Source organism: Cetorhinus maximus, chromosome 14 (assembly GCF_964194155.1).
Source record: "Cetorhinus maximus chromosome 14, sCetMax3.hap1.1, whole genome shotgun sequence".
NCBI lineage: Eukaryota > Metazoa > Chordata > Chondrichthyes > Lamniformes > Cetorhinidae > Cetorhinus > Cetorhinus maximus.
In genome coordinates this window covers 107,214,200-107,229,967 of record NC_135892.1, presented here as the reverse complement: position 1 = coordinate 107,229,967, position 15,768 = coordinate 107,214,200, and the positions used below count along the sequence as shown (strand labels likewise).

At 43.0% G+C, this 15,768-nt stretch overlaps 1 protein-coding gene across 1 annotated transcript in view; it reads right to left on the bottom strand.

The window, feature by feature from the left end:
- thbs2a (thrombospondin 2a) overlaps nt 1-13,496 on the bottom strand; it is a 63,296-nt gene extending 49,800 nt beyond the window's left edge. The window contains exons 1-4 of the mRNA XM_078557449.1: nt 13,344-13,496; nt 12,719-12,796; nt 11,994-12,547; nt 11,652-11,730 (exon numbers count right to left, since the gene is read on the bottom strand). Coding sequence (XP_078413575.1) covers nt 11,652-11,730; nt 11,994-12,547; nt 12,719-12,791 — 706 coding nt within the window. The 5' untranslated portion in view covers nt 12,792-12,796; nt 13,344-13,496. The remainder of the gene's footprint in view (nt 1-11,651; nt 11,731-11,993; nt 12,548-12,718; nt 12,797-13,343) is intronic.
- Nucleotides 13,497-15,768: the final 2,272 nt, after the last annotated feature.

The window sequence follows — 15,768 nt, the reverse complement described above, 5'->3', positions numbered from 1 at the left end:
GTGGGCTTTGGAGAGCAGATGGGTAGGAAGGAAGGGGGAGTACTATATTAGGAGGGCTGACACTGATGCGCAAAGCGGGCAAGAAAGTGGAGTTCAAACTGAAGATCAGCCATGATCATATTGAATACTGGAGCAGGCTTGACAGGCTGTTATAGTCTCCTTCTACTGTTATTTCTTATATTCTTATGTCCTTATGGGTCCCGCAACCTGTGTTAAGTGTAAACGTTGCTGTTGTTTCTCATCGACTTGCACTGGGCCCTAACACTTGTTTTACCAATGACATTTTCTCAACACAATAAAAAGGAATTTAGACAAATAAAGTCAGGGAAGTCAAAGTGTAAACTGATGAGCACTGATTTTCGTATTTTTCTTTTCTGCATGCTAAACAACTGAGGAACCTGATATTATCCCAATAATATCATATAAATAACAATGATACTGCAATGGCATTCTGGGGAATCGTCAATATCTCAATGACACTTTGATAGGTTGAGAATGTCACAATGATATCTCTGACGAATGATAATCTAACAGTAACTCTCTGGGGAATGACATTGGTATTCTGGAGAATTATTGATAACTGAATGATACACACAAGGAATGATAATATTTCAATGTTATCTTGGGAGATGATATCTCAATATAACTCTTAAGGAAATTGATAATGTCACAATGATAATCTGGTGAATTATTAATGTCAGAATGATAATATCGCAATGATACTCTAGGGAATGATAATAGCATAACAATATTCTGGAGTCTCACAATTTAGCACTAAGACGAAAGAAATGTCTTCAATCAAAGAATTATGCACCTTTGGCGAAGACTGTGGATATTCTCTCTGCCTCTGTTTGTAGCTACTCCTATCAGAAGATCTGCTGTCATGGTATGTCATGCTTGTCTATCTTGCACCATCCTCACACACCCACTGGAGCTCGTTGACCCCTCTTTCTGCTGCCCTCCACTTTGTCCTCTAGGAGAGATCTCTCTAACTTTTCAGCTCTGATCAAATGGTGGAAATACTGAAATTCTCCTTTCTGGACGTCACTCTTAAGAGTTCTTTTTGCTTTTGTAATTTCCTCTCATAGATCCTGTGGTCGGTATATGGAATTTTAAACTTACATCTTAGCATCCACATTTCAAGGGCCTTTATTTTATTTCAAAGATCTTTATTGTCCAGGTTCTGTGGTTTACAGGAAGGTCGATAGAATGTAGCATCTTATGAGTTTTTTCATTGTTACAAGCTTGAGTTTTCTTGTTGTCAACACATCTTCCATCTTCTCAAAATTATTTCTGGCTATCTCCATCCTTTTTCTGACTCCAGCATCGCATCAATCATCTTCTGTTATCATTTGTGGATGCTCGATCATTGAATATATTCAAGACAAGGGTCAACAGAGTTTTGGATACGAAGGGAATTAAGGGATATGGGGATAGTGCAGGAATGGGGATTTGAGGTCGAAGGTCAGCCGTGATCATATTGAATGTTGGACTAGGCTCAAGGGACCGAAAGGCCTACTCCAGCTCCTATTTCTTACTTTTCTATGTTAATTGATAATATCGCAAAAATACTCTGGTGAATTGGTAATATTGCAATAAGGAATTGATAATACAGTCCCCACAGCTTGCAATGTCCGGATTTAAAACCAGCAGCCACCGAGATTGACCAGAAGACCAATAGCTATTATCCATGTGCATTAATGTCAATTTCATAGTTGTTAGTTCCAGTATCTTAGGAACTCCATTCATTTTGAGCAGAAACAGTTGTATTTCCCTATTACTGCACACCTCGTTAATGTTTCCCTTTCATTAAATCCACCTCCATATCCAGACCTTTCTCCTCATTTGCCATTCTCTGCACGTTGCCCTCTCACCTTGTCCTGTTCACGTTCCGGTAGATTTTACAATGCCAGTTCATTGGTACTAGAGCTACAGCTTCTTCCTGCAAAAATCTTTCCAATTCCTGTTCCTCCGGCCTTCATTAGGTTTGCCGTGATATTGAAAGAATTGTATTGTACAAATAGAGGCACCTAATGTCCAATATCACACCTGAAAAATGGCTTATTTTCTCTCTCTCTCTGTAACATGCCAGAGCTGCATCTTCAATGGGAGTAGATCAGACGGCTGAAAAAGGTTTGTGTCTGTGATAGCAACTGGATATACCCAGATTTTTTAAAAAGTCAGGAAATATCAACTTTGCAAGAAGAACAATGATACTTGGGGAAATTGATAATATCGCAGTGATAGACTGGGGAATATCACAATAATACTTTTCCCCCAAGGTAATATAACACAAATACTCCAGGGAATTCTAATATCATAATGATACTCTGAAGTAATGTAAATGTTACAATAATATGCTGTATTAACGCAATGAGATCGTGGGGAATTATTAATAGACTGCTTAATGACACAGCGTAGTTTAATTAACAAGATAACACTCAGGAGTTAAGACAATGCACACCACTAACATTCAGGAATTTATGTATTCATATAACAGTGCCAACACTCAGGAGTTCGGATAATGCGCAATGCTAACACTTGTGAGTTCAGGTAAGAGTTGATTTCCGATGTGATGGAGTTTAGGACTGGCAGACAGGTTGTACCAATCAGATTGGCAGCGAGTTGATTTTGGAAGACCGTGTGCAGTGCACATGTGCGGCAAGGGTGTCATCAGGTGGGAGGAGTCTCATGCATGGGTTTGATTAACTAGACCGATGCCATTGCAGGTGGCTGGGGAATGCTGCACATACACATGGACTAAAATGGAAGTGATCATCCCTGGTCAATATCCAGTCCATTTACTGCATCACATATGTTACTATCACAGTGATAATCTGGGGGAATGATAATACAAGAGTTTTATAAGATTCATGAGAATTCACGAGAAATCGAAACATGAACATGGGTCTTTTTTATTCGAACATTGCAAAGTCTGCGACAATATGGTAGAATTCGACAGGGTAGCTAGGAAGCACGCCATTTCCAGTTGTTGAAGGGTGTAGAATGAATCACCATAGACACAAAACTAAAGGTAAGAGGTTGGCTCAGAAAACTTTATAGGCAAAGTTCTGAGGATGTGGAATTTACTTCCAGGGTTAATGATGGAAGGGGAACCATTGCCCCGGAATTTTCTCAGAGCATCTCCAAGCTTGGGGCTCCAATGCAGACTGGTTTCTGGTTTAAGGCCGTGGAACTTGTACAGCACTGAAGAAACTCTGGGTCTTTGCCAACACTGAAGGTAAGATTGGCCAGGTGGATGCAGAAAAAAGGGTGGAAAGGATATGGAAACTGGGTGAGTAAATGTGTTTGGACCTATTTAATCGAAAGTGGACAAGCTTAATCTACTGGCCAGTTTCTATGTTGTAAATTCTATTTCTAGGTATATCCAAATGATAAGCTGGGGGATTGATAACATCACAATATCCCGAGATAATGATAACATCACAATATCCCGAGATAATGATAACATCACAATATCAGTTTAGGAGAATATACCTTTTTGTTTTACTTGAAATTAAATCGTAAACTGGTTTATAAAGGGTAGGTTTGGCTTAAACAGAGGAAATCGCTGTCCAAATGGTAAAGGCATCCAATCTACTCCAACCCCACCAAAAAAAAAACCTGGGCTTCATATGAAGGTTAGTGGGCAGCATTTAAGATTGTCTTCTGAATGGGGCATTAAGGAAACACCAGTCTGTATTACACCACACAAGGATTAGATATTGCTACTCACAAGGCTACCTGTCACTCATACCTATTTGGGCAACTGTCATGTTACTGTTTGGCAAACAATGTTTTTTTCCACTGAAGAGCAGTTAATGCATCAAGGAGTTTAATGCCAAACGGCTAATTCAGGGACACTATGCTCTTGGACCAAAGTCTCACTATTTGGGAGCACCATTCAGAGAATCAGGCCTCCTATCATTATACCCCTATCTCCAACATGTATTTCTGTCTCCAAGAGCACGGCTTTGCTGAATTTTCCCTCAGAAGGCCTCCATTACTGGACAGAGTTCCATATATACTGGAGGAAAGTTCCATGTGCATACAAGGGTATAACTTGAAATTCATAACTCGTTGCAATGGATTGAAGCCTAGTGTGTTCACTAGGTAGGCTCAGTGCATTTACAAGATGATAGGGGAGGCGATGGTGTAGTGGTATTGTTGCTAGACTAGTAATCCAGAGACCCAGAGTGATGCTCTTGTTTGAATCCCGCCACAGTAGATGGTGGAATTTGAATTCAATAAAAATCTGGAATTAAAAGTCTAATGATGACCATGAAACCATTGTTGATTGTGTAAAAACCCATCTGGTTCACTAATGCCCTTTAGGGAAGGAAATCTGCTGCCCTCGCCATGTGACTCCAGACCCACAGCAATGTGGTTGGCTCTTAAATGTTTCAAGTCAGGATGGCAAATGGCTTGGAGGGCAATTAGGGATGGGCAATAAATGCTGGCCTAGCCAGCGATGCCCACATCCCATGAATGAATAAAAAAAAGACAATGCCAGTCCAACTTCTCCATCATGAAGATCAAATTCACACATTACCATTAGTTCATCTATTGGATCCTGACTGAACCTTTGCTCCCAGTAACCTAGCTAGAGGACCATTGTGATGTTGATCAGTCTTTGAGTTAATAAATTACCTGGCAGCAGTGTTAAATTTACTCCCATCTTTCTGGTCTTCCCATTACAGCCTCCAGCTGCTTCTAAGATTGAGTCCATTATCTCGATAGCCATGCCAATCATTTCAGTTGATGCCTATGCTCTGTGCGAGCGCATGCTTCCTGGAATCTCACTTAGGCAAGCCTTTCACAACCTGAAACCTGTGTCCTCCTGTCCTGGTACCTGGCATTTTTAAAAATTCATTTACGGGATGTGGGCATTGCTGGCCGGGTCAGCATTTATTGCCCATCCCTCAATGCCCTTGAGAAGGTGGTGGTGGTGAATTGCCTTCTTGAACCACTGGTGGTGTAGGTACAGCCATAATGCTGTTAGGGAGGGAGTTCCAGGATTTTGACCCAGATACAGTGAAGGAACGACGATATAGTTTCAAATCAGGATGGCAAGTGGCTTGGAGGCGAACTTCCAGGTGGTGGTTTTCCCATGTATCTGCTGCCCTTGTCCTTCTCGATGCTAGTGGTCGTGGGTTTGGAAGGTACAGTCTAAGGAGCCTTGGTGAGTTTCTGCTGTGCATCTTGCAGTGCATATGGTGAATGTAGAAATTCCATTGAGCCAGAACTCAGACTCTGCATTCTCGAATATCGGATCCCCTTCTGCACTTTTCCCAAAATTATCCTAGCATTTATGGAAATTAGGATTGTGTCAATGCTGAATGAGCTTTGGAGAATCTGTTTAAGATTTTAATTTTTTTTTCATTTGGAATGTGTCACAGAGAAAACAATTCTATCACACTGCTCTGAATGCTTCAGAATTCCCTGATCAGAATGTATTTAATTTCACTGTTTCCAAACACATTTCTCACAAATTTATCATGAAATCCCTTTAATGCCCATGTCGCCTCCCTCTGTCCAGTGCAGCAGCATATTCACCGGTGGCAGTGCTATATTACAATCTTCTAGTCATCTGGCACTGCTCCCAAATCTAAGGATGATTTGGAAGATTGTGGCGAGAGCTTCCATCTCCTTCAACTTTTATTTTCCTCACCCACCTAGGATATATCCCGCCTTGACCAGGTGACTTTTCTACCTTGAGTACTTCCAGTCTTTTAAGTACATCCTCTTTATCGATTTTTATCCTGTCCAATTTTCTTCTACCTCCTCCTTTACTATGACACTGGCAGCATCTTCCTCAATGAAGACAGATACGAGGAACTCGGTTAGTACCTCAGTCTTCCCCTTGGCCTCCATCAGAAGATCAATCTCTTTTTGGTCCCTAATTGGCCTCACCTGACCATCCTTTTACTATTTCTAAAAGATTTTTTGGGTTCCCTTTTAAGTTACCTACTAATCTATTCTTGTATACTATCTTCTCCCTTCTTGTTTCCTCTTTGAATTCTCTACAGTACTTTTTATATTTGGCTTGGTTCTCTACTGTATTCTGAGCCTGGATTTGTGACATATAGGCCATGTCTAACCAATCTAGTAGATTTTTGAGGACATCACTAACATAGTGGATGGGGGAGTGTCGGTGGATGCTGTCTATATGGACTTATAAAAGGCATTTGACAAGGTTCTGCACAGGAGATGACTGGCAAAAAGTAAAAGCTCACTGTATTGGAGATAATCTTGTGACATGAGTCAGTACTTGGTCGGGAGGAAGGGTCTCATTGTGATAGACATCCCCAATGGGCTTTCCCTCCCTGTAATGGCAGCAATTTCCTTTTATTAACCTTTTGAACTGAAGCAGCTCATCTTCCACCAGGCAGAGAGGCTGGTATGGCACAGTGCAAACAAACAAAACAGCTTTGTTCTCTTCCTGGTATGAGCTCCATCAGTGGAACTCACGAACAGCCTCATGAACCACACTGCCACAAGAACAGCTCCACTTCCAGCAAGTGTGGTGAGCACGCAATCTAATTTGCAGTGTGAAGCATCTCTGGGCACCACAGCTGAGACACGAGCTGAATGCCAACTGCTGTTGATATCCGCAAAGAATGACACTGAGTAATTGTTGGCAACAACTGGTGTCTCTTTCATTTGCATATGTGCCTGATGGGGATCAGGCAGTAACGTTCAGGCAGAACAGTGTAATTACTGCCTGTGGGTGGTGGTTTGAACCTTCTTGTTTTCGGTGAGTTCCAGCAATGTCACTGAGTTCAGTTATTAAGTGTACCATCCAACGAGGACTGAACTGTTCAGACCAGAACATTTCCTGGTTTGACCTCAGGGGCTGAGCTCAGTTAGTGATCTTAGGTAAGATTGGTGCTACTAATGCTGTCAACAAATGTGCATCAGGAGAAAATAGAAAACACAAGATTGCAAGATGGGTTGAATCAAGAAGGCCCTATAGCCCATTTGATCTCTTCTTTCCAGAACATCAATCATGCTCTCTTCCCATTAGCTAGCTCCTACCAGAACGTCTAATATTCTGGCCTCAGCTATCCTTCACAGCAATCTTCCAACTGTTTATCATCTTCTATTAAATACTTCCCAACTCCCCTGCTCTTCTCTAAAATAGTGCTCAGGAATTTTTTATGTCCAACTGAGAAGGCAGGCAATTTACCATCTCACTCGCAAAACAGTACCTCTGGCAGTGCAGGGTTCCCTCAGTCCTGCACTGAAGACCTTGAGGTCAAATCTCTGGATTGGGAATTGGGGCACTAGAATCATTTAAATCAATTGGGAAAACAGGAGAAGGGAAAGCATGGCAAAATACAACCACTGAAGAAAGAAAAGAGCATGAAAGAAAAAAAATAGCACCAGCGACAGAAAGGGAAATAAACCTATGAGCACCAGGCACAGACTGATACAACTCATTAAGTTACTCAGCCAGCTGTGAACGTAGCTATTACACCAGCTGCTAATGTAAGGGATTTTCACACAGGCCCTGAGATTGGGAAAGTCGTAGGGTTCTACACAATGCTTGCAATCTGCTTATTAACAAATGGCAGCCCCAGTATCATTCTGGTAAACCTGTGCTGTTCCCCCCTCTATGGTCAGTATATCCTGTCTGAGGTACAGCACCCAAAAATGAATGCAGTAGTCCAGCAGTAGTCTAACCTTAACTTTGCACAAACTGCAGTACAACCTCCACTCCTTTGTATTCCAGCCCACTTAAGATGAAGGCTAACATTCCATTAGCCATTTCATTACTTTTTTGTACCTGTCCATTAGCTTTAGATCATATCTGTTTCTCTACATTTCCCCGCTTCTCTTTTTAGAAAATACTCAGACCTAACTTTCCAAAAGCAAAGTACTGCAGATACTGGGAGTCTGAAATAATCAGATCAGAGACGGTCAGCCATAATCTAGTTGAATGGGTGGATCAGGCTCGAGGGGCTGAATGGCCTACTGCTCTTATATCCCTAAAAACAGAAAATTCTGGAAATGCTCAGTAGGTCAGACAGCATCTGTGGAGAGAGAGGCAGAGGCTGATGACCTAAGAGTTCTGACAACAGGTCATCAACCTGAAACGTTAACTCTGCTTCTCTCTCCACAGGTGCTGCCTGACCTTATCTATCTTTCTCAGGCCCAAAATGAAGGACCTCATGCTTCCCTGTGTTGATCTCTGTCTGCCACAGTCTTTGCCCATTTACCATATCCATGTTCCTTTGCAAATTTCTGCTGCAAGTGCCGAAATCCTGCAAGATTTGTCCTTAGACCTTGTGCCCCACCGAGTTGCTCGGGTGAATTGTAATCCAGGAGGGTCCAGTTTGAATGGTTCAAGAACATTACCTGAGCCTCAAGCTGGGATCAATATCTTTGAATCCAATTCTTTATATTTCCTGTCTAACAGCTACTTGCTATAATTTGTTTTGACTGAGGACATTTTGCTGGTGCCTACCTAGAGCAGGTTCTTGGTAATGCAGACTTGCTGCTCCAAGTGTTTTAAGTCAGATGTCACAAGGGTTTCACAAGAAAAATAAAACATTTAAAGTCCTTGAGGATATCTGGAGGTAGTTGGTACTTCTGATTTTATCTCCCTGATCTGCATCGCACTGTCTGCTCCTTTTACTGTAGCGAATATAGCAGAAATATAACTAATACAGGCACAGATACAGCAAACCGGTGATATTGACCCAGAAAATAACAGCATCATGTGGTACTGTAGTTTTACAACCGGGAACCTTTTCAATGATATTGTAAGGAAACAACATGTCATATTTCTTCTACAGAGAACAATAGAAAGCTGGGAGTTTGTTTTAAGGGTGTTGCGCACTTAATGAATTCAGTTGAGATTATAAACTGAGTATTACTGCACTCTTGACATACCCCAAACCATCTCTAAAGCGAAGAAGAGTCATATTTGACTCGAAACATTAACTCTGTTTCTCTCTCCAAAGATGCTCCCAGACCTGCTGAGTTTTTCCAGCACTTCCTGTTTTTATTCCATCTCTAAGGTGGCTTGTTCTCCTGGGAGACCCTGCGAAATCCATCAAAAAATTTCACAATATTTTAAAGGTATAGGCCATTTGGCTCCGAGCCTGGGGGAATAGTCTCTGCCTGACCCCTCCCCATCTTGACATCAAACTTAGTGAACTCTACAACAATAACGCGGCCCATGAAGACATACAAGGCTAAACATTTCTAATCACAAATCGACAAGATAGATATATAGCCTAAGGTAATTCAACCATTTTTTTTATTCCTTCATGGAACGTGAGCCAAGGCCAGCATTTGTTGCCCACCCCTAAATGCCCTTGAGAAGGTAGTGATGACTCACTGTTCTTGAATCATTGCAGTCCATCTGGTGTTGGTATACCTACAGTGCTGTTAGGGAGGGAGTCCTAGGTTTTTGACCCAGCAACAGTGGTATATTTCTGAGTCAGGATGGTGTGTGGCTTGGAGGGGAACTTGCGGTGGTGATGTTTCCCATGCTGCCCTTGTCCCTCTAGGGGTAGGGGTCATGGGTTTGGAAGGTGCTGTAGAAGGAACCTTGGTGAGTTGCTGCAGTGCATCTTGCTTATGGTACACACTGCTGCCACTGTGTGTCGGTGGAAGAGGGAGTGAATGTTTAAGGTGGTGGATGGGGTGCCGATCATGTAGGCTGCTTTATTTTGGATGATATTGAGTTTCTTGAGTGTTGTTGGAGCCAAACTCATACTGGCAGGTGGAGAGCATTCCATCACACTCCTGAATTGTGCCTTGTCGATGGTGGACAGGCTTTGGGGAGTCAGGAGGCGAGTTACTCGTCGCAGAATTCCCAGCCTTTGAACTTGGAAGAATATCCAGCCCCTTCTCAAAGTATTCAGCTGTTTCTAAAATCATTCCACGACTATGGGGAAAGTGCAGGACCAATTGGATGACTCTTTCAAAGAGCCGGTACAGACAGGATGGGCCAAAAGGTCTCCTGTCTGCTGTATGTTCCTATGAATAGAGGAAATTAAGTTTGTCCACATTGGGGAAAGAAAAAAAATCCCTGATGGGCAACAAGGTTCAAGTTTTTGCAATGACACCCATCTGAAATGAGCAATCAGACATCTTTAGAAACTAATGAAGGTTTGAGCTATTCATGAGCTACTTAATGCCAAGAATGCTGGAAACATTCAGCAAGTCAAATAGCATCATCAGAGTGAAAAACAGAAGGGCAGTGTTTCAAGTCGATGATCATTCATCAGAAACGGACCTGAAACATTAACCCTACCCTCCAGTGCCACAGATGTTTCAACTTCAGACTTCCAAAATCTGCAGCATGTTGCTTTGTCTTTATGGAGTTGTCTGCCACCTAGCGCAGGGAATGGTTAAACCAGTTTAAAAAATAATAATAAATGGCCTAATTTCTGAGCCAGTGGGAAGATTGATGATTGAGCTCCTCATTATAAGAGCTGGTAGGTGAAATAAGCCCAAGCTAGCTCCTGTTCAAGGACCTATATGAGCTGAGTGAACTGAAAAGCAACATATATGTCTCTGACCTCCACATTGTTCTCTCCTCCCACCCCATTATTGATCTTTGATTATCCCATCATCTATGGCTGAAAATATTTCCCTTATTGAGATCGAAGCAAAGCTATTGTGGCTGTGGAGATTATTCTCAAGTTGTACACTTACAACAGCTGTAGTTTTCTACAATACATACATGTAGTATCATTATATTCTGCCATTAACGCTGAATATTTTGGCAAAAGTTCTGATATAAATGATCCAGTTAGCACATATCTTTGTCAAATACTATTCCAATCAAGTTCTCTGCACCAATCAAACCATCATGCCTTCAAACAAAAAGTAACAATTCAAACATCTCTTCTCAAGCGACTTAAGTCAGTGAATCCTTCGATAACCTTCATTCATTCCGATCTGGAGGTAGCAGTTTCCTTTCTTTAGTTCCGCACACTTCCCAAAATAACTCCAATGTTAAAGCATGCTCCAAATCCCTTTGTTTGTGGAATGGAATTAAATATGTAATTATTGTTGTCCTATGGCAGCAGCTGTCAGCTTTTTAAGTGTGAGCAGGGTAAGAAGGCTCCACTCAATCTGACAGCAGACTATGCTTCCAATTACGCCCAGGTAACAACCACCATAAACATTACTGGGTACTGGCCTCCGTGATTAATGGGAAGTGCAGAACAATTTCCTTTTTGAGGTTATGTCTTATAAGAACATAAGAAATAGGAGCAGGTGTAGAGTCTGCTCCACCATTCAATATGCTCATGGCTGATCCTGGGCTTCAACTCCTTTCGCGCCTGCTCCCCATATCCCTTGCTTCCCTGAGAGACCAAAAATCTATCTCAGCCTTAAATGTATTCATCGATGGGGCATCCACAGCCCTCTGGAGTCTAGAATCCCAAAGATTCACAACCCACTGAGTGAAGAATTTTCTCCTCATGATGGTCCCCTTATCCTGAGAGCCCGGCATTCTACATTCCCCAGCCAGGGAAACAACCTCTCAGTTATTTACCCTTTCCTACCCTTCAGAATCTTCTGTGTCATCTCTGATATTTCAGAGCAGAACAAGGTCAAACTGCAAACCAATTGAAAACCACCGTCACCAAACAGGTCTTAGGAGTGGACTGAAAATTCAACCTTACCTGTTTGGAGGCAACCTTTATTTCGGAGAATATCCACTATGGAAGTACCAAATATAAACCGGACATTCTGCAAGAAGCCCTGAGGACAAAATAGCAACACCATTAATCTATACCGATCAGGACTAGGTTGTGAAAGACCAAACCGGTCACTTGTGACATTAACATCGTTTTGGAAAGTATCAGATAAAATACTTGTAATTATCGAATAGCGGACACAATCATCCTGTGTAATTAACAGAATTCGTTATTAATTACTCATTCGTTATCATTACTGGACTGCAATCGATAGTCTGACTTCTGGTTTGTTACTAACTCTGCTAGTCCCCTAGGGGACTAACCTACCTTGAAGTTCTTCGCTGGTGTTAGTCCTCTGGCCACATACAGTTTGCTGTTGGTTGCACTCAGTTGCTCGTAAAAAGGGTCATCGAGGATGAAGCTGTCTGCAAGCTCACAGCCCACATACAGGTAAGCATTCTCCCCATTCACGTGGATGGTGATATTCTTCCAGTGGGAATCGGCAATGTCCACATCCTGGAAGGAGATCAGGTTCTGGGACTGATCCGCCGAGTACTGAAAGTCCAGAGTGTTGTCCAGGCCGTTGGATATGATCTCCAGCTGGGATTTGTAGCCGGGGCCCTCGATGGCCAGTAAGGTACCCCGGCTCTTCCTGTCCTGCCTCAGGTTAGCCATCAGGATGAAGCCCTCATTGTACTGCATGAGTCTGATGATCTCCTGCAGCTTCTCGCCCGTGGCTGCGGGGATCTTGTCGAACCTGGAGAAGCGGAAAGCCGGAGTGCTGGGGTCGGGACCTCGAAATAGCTTCACTCCTGTAGTCTGTCTGTTCACATTACTGATCGCGAACAGGTCGAAGACAGCCTCCTCTTCCCGGGAAACTGCTTAAAGACAACGGGGAGGGAGGGGAGGGGGAAAGAAAACTATTAAAACGATCCAACAACAGCGGATAATCAGAGAGTTAACCTGACTGACTAGCGGTGCTATAGAGATGACTATAGACAGAGGAATGACACTTGTCAACGAATGGGCGGTAACACGGAGTTGTTCCTTACCGAGGGATTGACTCCTGGCTCCCAGTGCCAGCAACACAGGCAGCAGCCACCACAGTCCATTCCTCCACAACATCAGTCCTGGGAACAAGAGAACAGCGGATCTTCAGCGAGTTAAACCCGGATTAACAAGCAATCAGAGCGGACAAATCGAGAGCCCCACGAACCGGTCCCCCCCACTGACAACTTCCCACAAGCCGGCTTCAATATTTCACCCTCAATATACTCAGAATTGCACATTAAAATGAATATGAACATCTGAAACAACTCTTTACATAAGAGATTTCTGTATTATGTTGTGCTTTGGTGAATGACAGAGACTGTGACAGTGATCCAACTTCAATTTCGCACCGAAAAGAGCTGCAGAAGTCGTTTAACAGTTCGCACGTATTTGGCTGTGACTCAGAGCTATATCCAGCCTCCACTCCAGCATTAACTGCGGGACAGAAACTTCTGAAGGCAAAAAAAAAAATGTGCAGAGATCTGATTTAATGTTTTGCAAGGGAGTTTCATTTAACTGGGCAAAAAATTGGAAACAAAACAGTTTTCTTTTTTTAAAAAATAAACTGTTGCGAGTCACATTAATTTGTGTATATATAGTAGCGAAGTAAAAATGCAACTGTCTCACCTGGCGTCGGATCTTCTTAAGAAGCAGCAATTTGTCCAGTTTTAAGAGTGCAGCTCTGCTCTCAGAGTAGGGAGTGTGTCAGGGACTTGGTTCCCCAGTTTCTGCGCTCTGGGGTGACAAATCGTGAGGCGCTGTGCCTTTTGTGTAGCAACTTGAAATAGTGGACCGCACCTCACCCTGTCCTTTATATATACACTTGATGGAGGGTGCTGTCAATCACCCGGAGAGGAAGTGCTGCCTCATTCAGTCTTTCAGGGCAGTTACATAACCCTCCCCGCCCAGCCCGTGCGCCTCATGCACAACCCACAACTTCCCCTGTCTGCACCACCTACCTGCGGGTACAACCTGGGTTACAGCACTCCCTGTTACTCAACACCCCCCCTTTCCCAACCCCACTTCCTTCTGTCTCCACTACCCCCCCCCCCCCCCTACCTCCCCCCATCCTCCTCCTCGCCTGGAAACCGACCACCCTTTCACGGTGTGAGACGAGGGCTGGGAGGAGTGTGCAGCCCCTCGCGTGTGAAGGGCAGACACACACATTCTGACATGAATGTTGCATATTGGAACTTAAGTAACAGAGAGAGAGAGAGAGAGAAAGGACCCGCGCCGGATTGCAGAGAATTCCAGCCCCTTCCCAGGTGGAGAGGAGGGCAGGGAGGCATCGCAAGTTTAAATTGAACTCTCCCATTCGCCCAAGTGATTTACTTAACAGTCGGTTTAATGGGAGAGATAACTCCACATGTATGAACACACACACACATACACACATATATACTTTAGCATTTTTTTTTGGTTTAAAAACAAATCTATTTGTTCCCAAGTGCATTTAATTTTTGCCCAGCTGAATGAAAATGCCTTTGCAAAATATTAAAACAGATCTCTGCCCTCTTTCTCTGCCTTTAAAAAAGTTTCTGTGCCCGGTTACTGTTGGAGGCTGGTCTCAGGGTCACAGCCAAGTTTTTTTTTACATCCCGCTTTACAAGCGAAAACTGATTTACACATTAACATTCGTTATGAATGTGTACACGCCGCTGAAGTGGGTTATTAATGTAATATATGAGAACAGATTTGTGCTTGGTGTATAGGGAAATCCGTTCACGTAATAATCGCCGAGCGCAGGCAATTTAGCTTAAAGAGGCTGCATTGCCTCCGTTCCCCTCCGTTGCTCTGGGTGCATTGCTGACCATGGATTGTGATGAGGAGTCGCTCAGATGGACCATGTACTGGATCGACATTCTCATCAATACTGTCAGATTTTCTTTTTTTCATCGCTGGCAGCAAATGTGCCCCTGTAAGTATCGCCCAGAGAAATGTGCCCACTTCTGCAGATACGGTAAAAGCAGCTTTAAGCCTCGGAATCTGCCGGGAGAAAGTGTTATTGGACGGCAGTTGCTTGATCCGTTCATACAGCATCACTTAGACCATAAGACTTTGGTTGGAGAAGTAGGCCATTCGGTCCATCGAGTCTGCGCAGCCATTCAGTGAGATCGTGGTTGATCAGATAATCCTCAACTCCACTTTCCTGCCTTTCCCCCATAACCCTTGATTCCCTTACTGATTAAAAATCTGTCTATCTCAGCCTTGAATATACTTAACGATAGAGAATTCCACAGATTCACTACCCTCTCTGAGAGAAGAAATTCCTCCTCATCTCTGTATTAAATGCAACCCCCACCCCACCACTTTGAGATTATTTCCTCTGGTCCTAGACTCTCCCACAAGGGGAAACAGCCTCTCAGCACCTACCCTGTTAAGCCCCCTAAGAATCTTATATGTTTCAATAAGGTCACCTCTCAATGCTTCTAAATTCCATTGAGTACAGGCCCAATTTACTCAACCTCTCCTCATAAGAATATCCTTTCATACTCAGGATCAACCTAGTGGACCTTCTCTGGGCTGCCTCCAATGCCAGTGTATCTTTCTTTAGATAAGGGGACCACAGTACTTCTGAGGCATATTGGCCCTCACTTTAAATGGGTTCACACCTCAACAAGATTAACTCACCCACTAGACTGGCATTTCCACTGGATTAACTCATCCACTGGATTAGCATCTCCACTGGATTAACTCAGCCACTGGGTTAACACCTCCAGTGGATTAACACAGCTGCTAGGTTGACACCACCATTGGGTTAGCTCATCTACTCAATTAGCACCTCCACTGGATTAACACCTCCACTGGATTAACACCTCCACGGACCATAGCACAAAGTATTGTTAGTAGGAAAAAATAATACTGTTCAATAAATGGTCCAATAATATTTCTAACTGCAAATCCAGGCTTCAGTGTCCACCCTAATCTAGTGTATGTAGAAGAATTCCTTCCACTCTGCAGCCCACTGTTTATAATTCAAAGTTCTTTTTTGTTGGTGCTTAAACACATTACATCACCAAAGCATCTGAATTAAGCAATGTAAACAACACAT